This window comes from Nannobrachium achirus (assembly GCF_963921795.1).
Source record: "Nannobrachium achirus genome assembly, chromosome: 9".
Classification (NCBI taxonomy): domain Eukaryota; kingdom Metazoa; phylum Chordata; class Actinopteri; order Myctophiformes; family Myctophidae; genus Nannobrachium; species Nannobrachium achirus.
In genome coordinates, this window is record NC_137818.1 from 8,521,822 (window position 1) to 8,536,861 (window position 15,040).

The window sequence follows — 15,040 nt, forward strand, 5'->3', positions numbered from 1 at the left end:
CAAACATTTTCATGTCAAGGACCCCCAAATAAATATATATTTGGTCCTGGACCCCCTTCTGAAAATATGTTGTCACAACCCCTCAAACAGGATTTGTGAAGAAGTTTCTTCTTGGGGAAAATATCTAACTTTGTGAGCTTGAATATCAGCTTGTAGATCGGCTATTTTCAAATAGCCAATGCATAGGGTTAAAGGAGTAGTTCACCCCCAAAATGACTTTTTTTCTATTGATTACTCATGCCATGGAGACAAGAGTTCAATAATATTTTTTGTTTTTTGTCGCATTCCTAAGACAAAAAAATGTGATAACGAAACAAGCCATAGAAACCGCAACCCACAAACTACCAATATTCACAAGGGACTTTTCATGAAAACAAGCCCAAAGTCGCTTATAAAAGGTAGACCTGGCAACACTGACTGCAGTATGGCGCAATTCACAGCAACACAAGCTTCTTTTCTTTTATGTTGACGGGAAAGTAAGAGTGATTCACCCCGAGGTCCATTTATAGAGCCAGAACTGTAATGACATGTTTGTCGTCGATGAGTGGGTTCAGAGTTAGTGTGATGCCGGTCGGACCCCCAGCGGTTTTACTGTACACCACAGAGGCAGGGACCCCATTAAGACTCAAGGAATCAAGGAGGCCCCTGGCACAATTATCTTTTATAGGGCACCCTGACCTCACGCTATGGGACTCCCTCTTTCCCACGTGTTTCACCCATATGGGCGTGGTTATATGCCTAAACTATTATAACCTCAACCATATACACTTCAGGGTGTGTGTACGTGTGTGTGCTGCAGAGAGAGAGAGAGAGAGGGAGGAGCATAACAGCTAGGCCTGTCACAAATATAACATAATCGTCCAGTCGCAATTATTTGAGGTAATCACAATTATTTAGCATAATCGTCATAATAATTTCCATGAAATGTTCAAATAGTTTCAAACACTTTCAAAAAGTAGTGGAAATAGCAGATCTACAAGCTCACAATGCATCGCGATGCAATGCGTTCTGAGCTTGTAGATTGGCTGTTTCCAATATGTAGAAAGAATAATGTTATTACATTTGTCAGTCATTCCTTTGTATATTTATAGGTTATTTGCCATATATGAATAAGAATCTAGTTTCTGTTTGGCTTTGAAGTTGCACAGTGTCACGGTCCGCTCCTCAGGACCGTGGACTTGTGATATTGTTATTTAGTTCCCTTGTCAATTTGTCGCTTCATGTCAGTGTTCTTTCGGTACAGTGTTTTGGCTCCATGCCATTCTGTATATTTAGTTCTTGTTTTGCCTGCCCCATTTTATGGGAAGTTTAAGTTGGAGAATAAACCACCTGAATTGAGATCCTTGCCTGTTTGTCGTACTGCGTTTGGGTCCTCTGAACTCTGAACCCTGACACACAGAACTTCAAAGCCAAACAGAAACGCAATTTTAATTCATATGTTCCAGCTAGTGATGTGTCGTTCATGAGTGATTCGTTCATAAGATTCGAATCATTAGCATGACTCGTGAACGATTCGTTCAAATCCCTGAAATGGGTCGTTCACACTTTCGTTCACACCCCCGCCCCTCCCCCTAAAAGCCCCGGCCGGCAGACAGGACGCGAGGGCGGGCTGTACTCGCGACGTAATAAAAACGCTCCCGCGATTGTGTTTTTCACGGGACGATCGCGCTATGAACGAATCATTTGAACGAATCTTTTGAACGGATCATTACCATGAACGTGAACGAAATGATCCGATCACTGAAATGAACGGGATTGCCCATCACTAGTTCCAGCGTTCGGCGACAAAAACACAATTAAATCGTTAATCGCAATTATTTGAGTGACAATTAATCGTAGCGTAAAATGTCATAATAATCGTGACAGCCCTAAGCATAGCGGCTGACCTTTATATCGTGCTCCAGGCTCCTGACCAGCTCTCCGTCCACGTGCCCGCCCTGCGCCACGCGGATGCTGCGGCGCTCGGCCTTGCGCAGGCGGTACTGCAGGATGCGGCAGGTCCTGTTGGCCTGCTCCACCTGCAGTGTGAGGGCCTGCAGCCGCTCCGCCTCCTCCTGGTGGAACATGTCCCTCACCTCCACCAGCTCACACCTCAGCTCCTCCACCTCGTCCTGGGGGGAGAGCAGGGGCGCGCACACAATGTTAGAGAGGCAGGGGCTGACATTTCTAAGAGGGCTTTTTTAGTTAAAATATCGAAAATAGCAGAGCTCCAAGCTCAAGGTTTATCCACAGGGCGGGCCAAGAAATGTAGTCTTTTCGGGCGGGACGGGGCAGGTCAAATAGTAATGCGTGGGTTGACCTGTAACCTGTGGGTCGGGTCAAGATATGTTGACTCTTTTGGCGTCTGGCGGGTTGGGGCGGGTCAAATTATTAATAAATGCGGGACCCTCGTGTCATAAAAAACCTGACCAGCGCATCACCAAACTGAGGCTCAGAGTTCCATTAACGCAGCACTATATGTAACTTTCCTCTAATGAATAAAATGTAATGTTGTATAGCTCATACAACTGGGATGGTTGTATTTTGTCTTCCTGCTCTTCTATTGAGACATTTAGGTCACGTCAAAGGTCATGTCTCACCTAGACATGGATCCGGACATGACTTTTGGTCATGATTCAATTTATCCCCTGAGCAAGCAGGCAGCTCTATTAGCTCAATGGTAAACATTTCAGCATGTTGCGTAGGAAACAAGGTTACAATCCGGGGTAGAAGAGGAAAGTTACAGTAGCTACAGTAGTGCAGGTTTAACATGGAGTAATTTACTCAAAGAGTTTTTTACAACCTTAAATATGAATTTGGAATGAACGAATCAATGAATGAACAGTCAGTCGACAGTGTCAACCAATTACTATAACATGAAGATCAGTTTAAGTATGATACATTTTACCGTACGTAGATCTTTTATTTAAATTTTTCTTTCGTGAAAAATAAACAACATATTTTTTTAAAAGTTGGACAGCTCACATGGCAACACCAATCACAATATCCTATGCTAAAACACTGGTTCTCAACATGAGGTCCCAGGGACCACCTGGGGTCCAAATGGGCCCTACAAGGTCTGTAACTCAGAGAGTCACCTGTGTGGTCCATTTGGTTCCATGATTGTACACTCTCAGAGTTAAATTAACACAGGGGCTTTCCCAGTAGATTGGGGGTCCTAGAAATGAAAAAGCTTGGCTGAATCAGTCATATTAGACCCCATAGATCCAGGACCCTGTCAGCCCTTCGTTCTGCCTGTTGACTTGTGATGCGTCCATGTGAGCTTTTTCCAGCTTTGCACTCAGCCGCATGTTAGCAATTAAAGAACTGCCACGAGCAATTAGACTAAACCGGCTTGAACTCCTCTCTCTCTCTCTAAAGCCTGGAGTCACGTGCTCTGACGGCTGGCACAAACGGTTAGCTACTAATAGGAAGCTTTTCTGCTAAATAAAGTGAAACAATGACAACAATAATACAAAACACACAACAACAAAAGATACGAGGCTGCTGCACACATAGCAAAAAACACAATAGTAATTTTTGACTTAAACTCAACAAAGACAAACTAATAATATTTCTCCTTACTTTCAGATACTCGTTCTCCGACCTCAAGTCCTCCATGTCCCGGACCAGATCCTCCGTCGTGTCGTCCATCATCATCATCATCATCATCATGGGACCTCCGTGGGCAGCAGCGGGGTCTAAATATGTCCCAGACCCCGAGCCTGAGGAGGAGGATGTCCCCAAAACGTCGCCAAGAAACCCCCCTCCTCCGAAGCCAAGGAAACCTCCGCCGCTGTCTCCAGCAGCGTCAGAGGAGCGCAGCGGGTCGCCGCCGCTCACGCGTAATTCTCGCGTTGTTGTCCCTGTCGTGCGCGTCGCCACCAGGCCACTACTAGTGTCATCAAGATCATCACCTTTCCCCCCTCCTCGTCTTGGAGTTGATCTGTCTGGGCTGCTGTCATCATCATCAGCTCTGATGCCGTCTGTCCAGCTCAACAGCTCCGTCTCCTCCGGCTCGCCATTACGCAGCGCCGGGGACTCTCCTCCTTGGAGCTTGTCCGAAGACTCCGAACCGCTGTCCGGCGACGAGGACTTCGGACTCGGACTCGAGCAGAGACTCGGGCAGTGCGACGCACAGCCCGAGTCTCTGCTCGAGTCCGAATCCGAAGTGCTGCCGACGGACAGTTTCCTCTGCGCGCAATAGTCCTCCTTTGGGCATTCTAACGCGACCCTTGTCCCCCCGGGTTTGGAGTTGGACTGAACGGCCGTGGGAGCATCTCCTGCGGTCACGCTGATCCTAGACGAAGAAGAGCCGCAGTGGGTGTTTTTAGAAGGCGATGGTGAGGAGGATGAACTCCGCTTCTTCTTTTGGCTGCCCTGCTGCTGCTGCTGCTGCTGCGCTTTATTGGGTTGCATCAGGCTCTGGCACCGCTGTGCGTTCTGTGCGCTCTTGCCTCGATTCATCTCGGCGGAGTTGGTTGTTGTTGTTTTCCTCCTTCGATCGGGTTAGAAAAAGGCAGCTCCTGTAGTCAGAGATCCGCCCTGGGTTTGAGTACTGCTAGACTACAGACTACAGAGCCCCGTACAGTAATGGATCCTCCAAACAGCTGATGCTCCGACCTCCATCACAGAGGGATGCAGACAGAGAGGTGTTGGTTTTCATGGTCTTGGTCCACGCCCACTGCCTTGACAAGGCCAGCTGCATGGGCGGCCCCTCCCATATGGAGCTATGGATTCCATTGACCTAAAATGTATAACCTCCTATTAAAGCTAGATAACTTAAGTTGCTAGTAAAGTTTTCAAATAGTTATAATGGACTAAAACAAGTAGGCTACATTTGCCGATTTGCTCATATGGTATCCTAAATGGTGCATTTATAGTTTAGGGTTAGGGTTATAGTACTTAATTATTCCAGGGGTTTTCAAACTTTTTTGACTAGGGCACCCCTAAATGACCTTTTTATCCAGTTTAAAAAAAACATCTTATGTCATATTATGACCCTATTACACTATTACACTTATTACACTATTACATTATACACTTATTGGCCTATTACACTATTACACTTATTACACTATTACACTTATTGGTCTATTACACTATTAAGAAATAACACTGCTGTTTTCAGCGATTGACCAGAATTAGAATCAAGCATTCAACCAAGTCTTCTAAGAGGTATATAACACTTTAATGTTATTAGCACATAGGATTAGGACATATAAAGTAAAGTAAAAGTAGGCCTCAAAGTTGTACTTAAGCACAGTAGGCCTACTTGAGTAAATAGTTACTTTCCACCTCTGGGACTGGCATAGAGGTGACAGCCTGACAGGTGAGCCCATATATGGCCTGTTGGTGACTTCTCCATTATCAGGGGTAAAATGTATTTTACTATGCTGCCATCTGCCATCTTCTGTATGGTAGGTAGGCCTGCTATGCTATCCTGACATCTGGTATGAGGTTCAAGAGCTTATAGTTACCGGCATGGACGTCCAACTGTTTCTTCACCCAAACCAGAACCCTGAATGATCGCCATATATACTGTATAGCCTACTGCCCCCAAAACCAACATCTTGAGATGAATAGCACTTTTGAATAGTCTGCTGTATCTATATTGCACTTAGTTTGAACCATTGTTGTCTGCGGTGCCATGGCATTGGTCTGCATTTCATTGTTCCTAGTTCCTACATCCCATTAGGCCGAATCTGGTGAATGTTAACCTGGTGAAAATACTATGCCTAAACCTAACCCTGACCCTCAGTAAAACTATGCCTAAACCTAACCCAAACCCTAACCCTAACCTCAGTAAAACTATGCCTAAACCTAACCCTAAAACCTAACCCTAACCAAATTAGGACTAATGAGATGTAGGATTTATGGGCAGTACCTGTTGTGGGTGTGTTCCCCCTCTCTATACTTTTCTGTGTTTAGTGTCTGTTGCACCATGAGTTGAGGAGAACGGTATTAAAGGGCCGATTCATACTCTACCTTTTGATTGCTTGATTGATTGATTGATTGATTGATTGATTGATTGAATAATGTATTAGACTTGCAATAGGAAAAAGTACAGTTTCATGACAGTACAAATCACTGGTACAAGGTCAACTAAAAGGAGATCAAACTTTGTCATGTGAAGGACCCCCAGAATGATATGTATTTGGCTACGGACCCCCATCACAAAATATTTTGTTCCAGGGACCCCCAGAAGCAAATATGTTTGCATCCAGCTTAAGGCCACAGACCCGTTGGGAAACGAGTTTGGGGGCGACTTTGAAAGAGGGCGACAGGCGACTTATCTGGCTATACCGCTTAATAAGCGGTATAGCCAGATAAGTCGCCTGTCGCCCTCTTTCAAAATAAGCGGCGCTTATTTAGACGGGAACCACTTTATGTATCTGGTTATTTGGGTCCCCATCCGTAATCAATGTGGTTACATTTATTGTATTCAATGTTTTGTCTCAGTAATGCGACAGATAGACCTACAAAAAATATTATTGAACTCAAGTCTCCATGGTGTGAGTAATCAATAGGAAAAAAAAAGTCATTTTGGAGGTGAACTACTCCTTTAAACAACTTGTTGCTTTTATTTGTTTTGTAAAAGGGAAGGCAAAATAAGCTATGGCTTCATGCTTCAGCCTATACGTTTTTCTTTTGGTCAGAAATGTGGTTATTTTCCCTAGTTTTTTCTCTTTTTATTTATTTTTTGTATTACCTATGTCCTAATATCTAAACTTTATATTACAACAATATTTACCGAAATAAACGAAACTAAACAAACCAGTCTGTCTGATCCGGTTTAGAGCCCGCCTTACTACACATATATCCGGTCACTCGCAAAACACAACATGCAAACTACAGTTTCCGTATCCGCTCTAGTCTGGACCCAGACCGGAACAGCAAGCCGCCAAAGCGAATGGCTCCCAACGTGATGATTGGTCCGAGAGACGCGTCAATCACAGTGTCCTTACCGCCCCCTTCCGCCCAGCATGTCTTCGGCAATATCATATTTTAAACATTTTGTTGTGACCTCCTCCACACGGCAGGTATTTGTTATGTATTCACTTGTCTACACGTTACTTACACCACGTCCCTTCATTAATATGTTTGTGACAGCCGTTACTGTGTCGATAATACTACTTTAAATTAATAATTTACTGTCGTCCGCTGAGGTTATTGCTGGGTCAGTGCACTTCCAGAGCTAACTGCTAAACTAGTCTGTTGACGCTAACAACAACAACTACTAGACAGACAGCATTTACTGTGTTAATCTGCTTAAAATGTCACACACCACGCTTAGTTTGAACTACTTTTACTACGAGAACAAGGCTGTGTTGTTTGTGTAGTACTACTAGTGGTTCTCAAAGTGGGGTCCGGGGTCCCCCATGGGTCCTTGGATGGGGTTCCAGGGGGTCCAAGCCAGGCAACAAGACGAGGAACAGTTGAATTCCTCTTATTTTTTTCTCTGGTCCTTTTAGCCTAGATCACGTGTTTCACACTCTCTCCACTTATTAGGCAGTTTTATGATTCTAAATATGTGCATAATCTAATGCTAATCTAGCAATAAAAAAACAAATAAAGAATGTGGGTCCTGGCCCTAATAGGGCTGTCACCACTATGAAACTTTACTTGACTATTAATTGTCGCTCAAATAATTGAATGAATTAACAATGTAATTGTGTTTCTATCGTTTAAACATCATGGAATGGAATGTTATTAATACAACTATAACATTTCAGATTTTCTGTTTGCCTTTAAGGTGTAGTTCACCCCCCCAAATTCTATTGATTACTCATGCCATGGAGACTTGAGTTCAATAATATTTTTAGTTTTTTGTCGCAATCCTAAAACAACATTTTGATTTCAATAAATAATGAATCCCCATTGATTCCGGACCCATCCGTAATCAATGGGGGCAAATTTACTATATTATATTTTTTGTCTTAGGAATGCAACAAATACAAAAACATATTATTGAACCCAAGTCTCCACGGCATGAGTAATAAATAGAAAAAAAAAAAATTTGGGGGGTGAACTACTCCTTTAAGGCCAGTCCACACCACTGCAACTACTTGCAACATGCAAGCACTTGGCAACTACTTACAACCATTAACCCCAATGTCAGTACAAGCTGTTGCGACTAGTGTCGTCTAGACATTGGTGCAGTGTTTGGGCAACAGCGAGCTAGTAATCAGTAATCACATTGTGATCTGTGACCAGATCACAATTTTTGAATTCTTAATCTTAATCTATAGTCCAGATCACAATGTTTGAATGCTTGTAAACAAACCAGTATTTCCAGGAATCAGAGTGCCTATGAATGTCTATTTATAAAATAAAGTGCTCAGAACATGTTGTTTGTCAACCCGTGGGAGGGTATAAATAAGGCTGTCACGATTATGATGACATTTTACACAGGGTTCCCACGGTCATGAAATTCCTGGAAATATTTTGAAATTAGAACAATATCTTTCCAGTACTGGAAAAGTTTTGGAATTGATCAAGGGTCCTGGAAGGTCCTGGAAAAAATAGATATGGATTGTCTTTGGTTATTGATTTTGTTAATACCGCTGAAATGACAAATTAAACATTGGCCAAATTGTCAAATATTAGAGGCAGAAATTGTGAAAATAGCAGATCTACATGAGGCGTTTTGAGTATGTAGATCTGCTATTTTCACAATAAAACCGTGTTATACAAACTTCCTCTACTCTTAGTGCTCGTCAGGGTGGGGGTCCCCAGCTCAAATATGATTATTTCGGGGGTCACGGCCTGAAAAGGTTGAGAACCACTGGCATACACTACCTGTCTTTGGGCATTGCACATCGGAGTAAGCGACTCGTTATTGAGCTGAATTATTGTTATATAGTCCTGGAAATTGGGTTAAATATTCTGGAAAAGTTTTGGAAAATAATTGGTTAAGATGTGTGGGAACCCTGTTTACATGACGATCCGTCTGTCATTCAATGTTTGAATGTTATATGAGATACTTCAATGGTTTCCTATGGAAATAAGCTTAGACTTTTCTAGGATCTCCTTTTAGTTGACCATTTACCAGTGAACTGTACCGTCATGAAACTGTACCTTTTTCTATGCAAGTCTTCAATTAATCAATCAATCGATTAATTGTCACTCAAATAATTGTGATTAACAATTTAATTGTGTTTTTGTCGTTGACAATTACATTTCTGTTTGGCTTTTAGGCTTTGAAGTTGCACATGGTCGATATATGGCACATAACCTAAATATACCAAGAAATGACTGCCATATTTGACAACTTTATACTTAAAAAAAGAACATTGATAGTGGAAATAGCCGATCTACAAGCTCCGTGTTGTGAGCTTGTAGATCTGCTATTTCCACTATTTTTGACTATTTTTCAACATGGAAACGATTATGAAAAAGTAATCACGATTATGTCAAATAATTGCGATTAGACGATTATTATGTTATAATTGTGACAGCCCTAGGTATAAAGAATACATATTATATGTATGCAGAAAAGCCCCAAAAACATATCTTTTATGATATAAGATATGTTTTTGGGGCTTTTCTGCCTTTATTGTTAGTACATTGGAGATGGACAGAAAACAGGGAGAGAGATGGGGAGAGAGACACATCGTCGGGAACGGGGACTCAAACCCGCGATGCGCTGTCAGGCGATGATGGATATATTTTAAATCAGTGGTTCAATCTTTTTTGGCTGCAGTACCCCCTTATACTGATTTCCGAAGCCAAGTACCCCCTTCCCCTACTACAGCAAAATTGACATGAAAAGTCCAGTTCCAATGCCAATACGTTCAAAATAAAACAGCATAATGGCAAATAAACATTGCTTACCGGTAATAACTGTTACTACTAGTCAAGTTATTGGTGTCATTTGGTTTAGAAATGTACATATGAGCAGGTTCACACAAACTCTGTCAATGTTTTATCATTAACCATAAAAGTAAAATACATATTCACATTTTCGAGTTTTCCTCACATAACCCCCTGCAGTAGCCTTGCGTAACCCTAGGGGTACACGTACCCCAATTTGAGAAACACTGTGACCAGTAAATGTGAACACTAAATAGATAAGAATATGCATTTAAAGGAGTAGTTCAACTTAAAAACCACCTCGATTATCCCATGGAGACTTAAATTCAATAATATATTTTTTGTTTTCGTCGTATTCCAAAGCCTATCATTTGAGGAGAGAGACTCATTGTGGGTCCATTGATTCCGGACAGAGCATTTGGGTCTCCATCCGGAATCAATGAGGTTACATTTATTACAATCAAATTATTGGCTTAGGAATGCGACAAAAATATTGAACTCAAGTCTCCATGCGGTGAGTAATTGATAGAGAGAAAAAAAATCATTTTGGGGGTGAACTACTCCTTTAAATCTTATTCCCATGAAACAAAATAATTAATTCACAAAGAAAGAAGACAAGAGAATACCCGGCAGAGTATATTTGTAGCTTACTGCAGGGGTTTTCAACGTTTTCAGGTCAAGGAACCCCTTAGTTGAGAGGGAGATGAAGCAGGGACCCCCACAACCTTTTCATAGATTCCATATTGTGTCATCGTTTGACAGCGCAATCATCAGTGTATTTTGGATTCAATCAAGTCAATTTGTGTGTTCAGATATTTAACCACTTGAGCCGTTGTCATTACCTAATAAACTTGACCTTTCACTGTGCTTAGTCTGCTCTTTTCCCCTCTACACTAGCTCTGGTCCAGAGCATCACCTCTACATCAAACCTCTTTCCCGAAAATAGCCGATCTACAAGCTCACGTTGTAGCTTGTAGATCTGCTATTTTTGGCTACAGTTAACAGAATATGGACGCTAGGGTTCAAGTTGTTAATATAAAAAGGATTGGAAGATTTGGAGGACCCCCTGTAGTAACTCTGAGGACCCCCTAGGGGTCCCAGACCCCCTGTTGAAGACCCCTGGCTTACTGTATTAGAGAGAGTGCAGACAAGGTAACAATAATCAAAAAGGTTCTCAAGTTTCTCCCTCTGACAAATAGTACAATAGACAGAGTTTCTTTCTATGCACAATGGAAGTTGTTATCACTGATGATGACAGTTGGCCCAGTGGAGCCGCCTCCTCATAGGTGGATAGAGAACATGGCAGGATGAGGTTAATCTTGGGCACGTGGGCACCTTGACCATTACCATGGCAACCAGAGTTCACTATGACACAAGTTCTCCAAACAATTCTCTCATATCAGTTTTGTTGTGGCCCGAAACGCAACAACAACGGGCTACTGGCAGGCAGCTACTAATGAAATGCAGACAGAGGTGTGTGCGACTGTGCGTTGCACACAGTTCCACAGGGAGGATCATTTGTGACATTGAACTTGTTGTTCGACATACAACTTTAGTAAACAGAGTAGGGATGGTCCGATCAGGTTTTTTGGAACCGATCACCGAGCACCGATCACAAAAGTTTGATCACCCGATACCGATCAATCACCAATCCGATCAAGTTATTATTTATATTTTCTAAATGTTAATGTTTTAACTTTAATTCATTCATTCACTCATGAATTCATTTATATATTTGCCTTATAGTTATTTACCAGCATTACTATGTATTTATTATCATAACAGTAACTAATTATTCCTTCAGCACTGTGGAAATCAATAACCCAAAATGGCTTCAAGTGGGCATACTGAACGGCTGGTTGATCGGATGCACCGATCGGATCGGATCGGTGCATTTACCTTTTGATCTAAACCACCGATTATCGCCGATCACGCTTTGATCGGCCCGATCCGATCCATTGCCGATTGATTGGTAACATCTCTAAAACAGAGGTATTCGTTTGGTGTCATCAGAACATAATGGATAAGACATGTTTACAACACTTCCATTGGCTAGGGAAAGGAACACAAAGATTAAACATTATTTGCTATCAAGCAAGGTTATTGGGTGATGGCAGTGGTAGCACTGTCGCCTCACAGCTAGAAGGTCCTGGGTCCGATTCCCGCTGGGGGACGCTGTGGGCGTTTTCTCTCCTCCACGTCATCAGCGCCCACACCCTAGTTGGGGTTGGCGAAAGGGCCTTTCTTTGTGGAGTTTGCATGTTCTCCCCAATGTGTCTCCTAGGGTTAACCTCGCCTACCAGGCTTTCTGGGGGAAAGCCTGGTGTTCATTCACAACAGGCCGTTTGGTTTCCGCCTAAAGCGCGGAGACCACTAGAAGAAGCGGCGTCGCTTTGATTTGATCCCCCCGTTTGTTTCCCCAATCCCTATTAAAATGCTCGAGTAGTCTAGTGTAGTCTTGCCAGTCGCTAACAGTTGGACTAAAAGATGCATATACCAAACTCATTTTTCAAAAGCAAAACTACTCCGCATCAAGGAGTTTATTAGGTAGGCCCTAAAAGTATGTCCTTGAGTGCAGGGGAATATTTTGGGTTAAAACTGAATCCGGTTTGATCTTTCCGGGAAATTGTAGTCCTTTGAGTACTACAACATGACGTGTTGTGGTTTCCGCTCCAGACCGGTTACAACCCCGAAAAGTGAAGTGATCCCAGACTACCTAGGGTAGATACCCTCACAAAAAACATGCAGTAATCCTGGTCTCTATAATGCCTCCCCCTGGCCAGCCGGTGCGCCTGATGAAGGGGAAAGGAACTGGTTGTAATAGCAAACAGTAGTCGTAATAATATTATAGCACCTTATTATAGCAACTTATTATTTGTAATAATGTTTATAGCACCCACTATAGACCCTGGCATAAAGAATGAAAGCCACCCACCAGACCACTGCCGTGAAGTAATAACAGCTTGTTCTTTGCAGGCTGTGATGCTGCATTCAAGAGCCTGGTAGGTGAGAACGTCAACCTCATCAACAGTGTGATGCTGCATTCGTGAGCGTGGTAGATGACAACGTCAACGTTATGACCAGCGAAGAGGAGTTCTACGACGCCGAGACGGGTGAGAGGCAGACGTCAATCCATCACCCATTAGGACCTGAAGCTGATTCTAGGGCCGTCACGACTATGACATTTTACATGACGATTAATTGACGATTTGATTTTGTTTTTTTGTCGTTGCTTGTAGGCTTTGAAGTTGCACATGGCAGACATGACACATAACCTGAAAACACAAAGAAATTACTGACATGTTTGTCAGCTTACTTAAAAAAACAACAGCATTGATAGTGGAAATAGACGATCTACAAACTCACAATGCGTCGTGAAGCGTTGTGAGCATGTGGATCTGCTATTTCCACTATTTTGAAAATGTTTGAAAATATGTGATTTTTTTAATTTTTTTATAGAAATGCTTATGACGATTATGACAACATAATTGTGATTATGTCAAATAATTGCGATTAGACGATTATGTAATAATTGTGACAGGCCTAGCTGATCCTACAAAATGTTTTCTGAACGCTAACAGTTTCAAAACATATGTTTCTATATCGGTGGTTCTCAAACCTTTTCATGTCAAGGACCCATCGAATTATACTGTATGCTGATTCTGCAAAATGTTTTCCAAAAACGTAGAATATTTTTTTATCGTTGGATAACATTTTGCCCACAATTCCATGCAGGATTGATGCGAGTACCTTTAGGAGAGACGACAGGCAAAACGTTGACCGAAATAACAATTCTTCTAAGCTGCATCATTTTGTTGTCGTTGTGGTGTTTTCAGGACTGGAGTTTGGCGATTCCGGCGAGGATTCGGTCAGTTATAAAGATGCTCTGTGCTTTAACAGTAAACACACCTCCAACACGCAGGAGAACGGACAGTGGCAGCGCAGGTGAGACATGTTGCTGTCACCACAGGAAATATGCCTGTGTTCATTTAAATGGTTAACGGTGCATTTATATCACTGGTTCCCAAACCCTTACATGGTTAACGGTGCATTTATATCACTGGTTCCCAAACCCTTTAGCTCTAAAGACCCAAAAGAGAAACCAGACGTTTCCCCGGGACCCAAACTAGTGAAGATAGCAGATCTACAAGCGCAAAAACGTGCAGCTTTGCGCTGTTGTGCGCTTGTTGTAGATCTGCTATTTCCTCAATTTTTTTTTTTTTTTTTTAATTATAAGATTTTTCATTTATGAAATAATTTCAAAAGATGATATGATTTATTTGTTTAAACTTGTTTTAATCTTTTGAAATATGTCTATATTTAGTAATGTATGTAGGAAACCAAAAGAAAGGGATATTTACTCAGGACCCAGGAGAAAAAATTGGTCCACGATCCAAACTCGGGTCCTGACACACTGTTTGGGAAACAGTGATTTATATAGTGCTGTTATCCAAAGCACTTAACTCTCCCCACGCTTTGAACGTTAACGTTCGCCCCATTTTTTACAGAACCTCGATGCCAATACGGCGCTCGTTCGGTTCGTTCGTCTGATGACTGTAAGCTGATGAGGGGTCGCGCGGCCGTCTACTGTAAACACATTTTCCGCGGTGATGGTGTAAAAAATCCATTATGCGTTAGATCAACGGAGCACAATTCACTTCCTTGTTGATTTCCTCTGGCTGTAAGGCTCTGTGGCCAGTGACTGGTCTTCTTCTTCTTCAACACATAACAGGCAAATTCACATTCATTCTCGCATGACGCCGCCCTCTGCTGCCTGGCAGACCAAAGTGCACTATTGCACAATAAAAAAAAATAAAAAAAAATATTTCTGTCTATCTACTATAACGTCGCAAAGGTAAGACGCTTTTTGATGGCACCAGACCCAATAAATAAATAAATAATCTGTCAGTAGGAGAGTTAACAGTGTGCATTACATTCATCTATTCACACGTTCACACGAGAGTGAGACACAGGCTCTCCTCCCTGGCTCAATGAAACCTAAAAAATAAAACACATCTTTGTTTATGAGCCAGTAATACACAGTCACTCATACTGTATGTTTTGTTTATGAGCCAGTAATACACAGTCACTCATATGTTTTGTTTATGAGCCAGTAATACACGGTCACTCATCATATGTTTTGTTTATGAGCCAGTAATACACGGTCACTCATATGTTTTGTTTATGAGTCAGTAATACACAGTCACTCATCATATGTTTTGTTTATGAGCCAGTAATACACAGT

General features: G+C 42.1%; 1 protein-coding gene across 2 annotated transcripts in view; it reads left to right on the forward strand.

The window, feature by feature from the left end:
- Positions 1–6,962: 6,962 nt before the first annotated feature.
- The window catches only part of LOC308292092 (oxysterol-binding protein-related protein 2-like), a 246,054-nt gene continuing 237,976 nt past the window's right edge, over positions 6,963–15,040 (forward strand). For both annotated transcript variants that reach the window (XR_013962385.1, XM_080734323.1), the window contains exons 1-3: positions 6,963–7,022; positions 12,772–12,908; positions 13,632–13,740. Coding sequence is in view for 1 of the 2 variants with exons in the window: in XM_080734323.1 (XP_080590449.1) it covers positions 12,872–12,908; positions 13,632–13,740 (146 nt within the window). In the remaining variant the exon portion in view is untranslated. The remainder of the gene's footprint in view (positions 7,023–12,771; positions 12,909–13,631; positions 13,741–15,040) is intronic.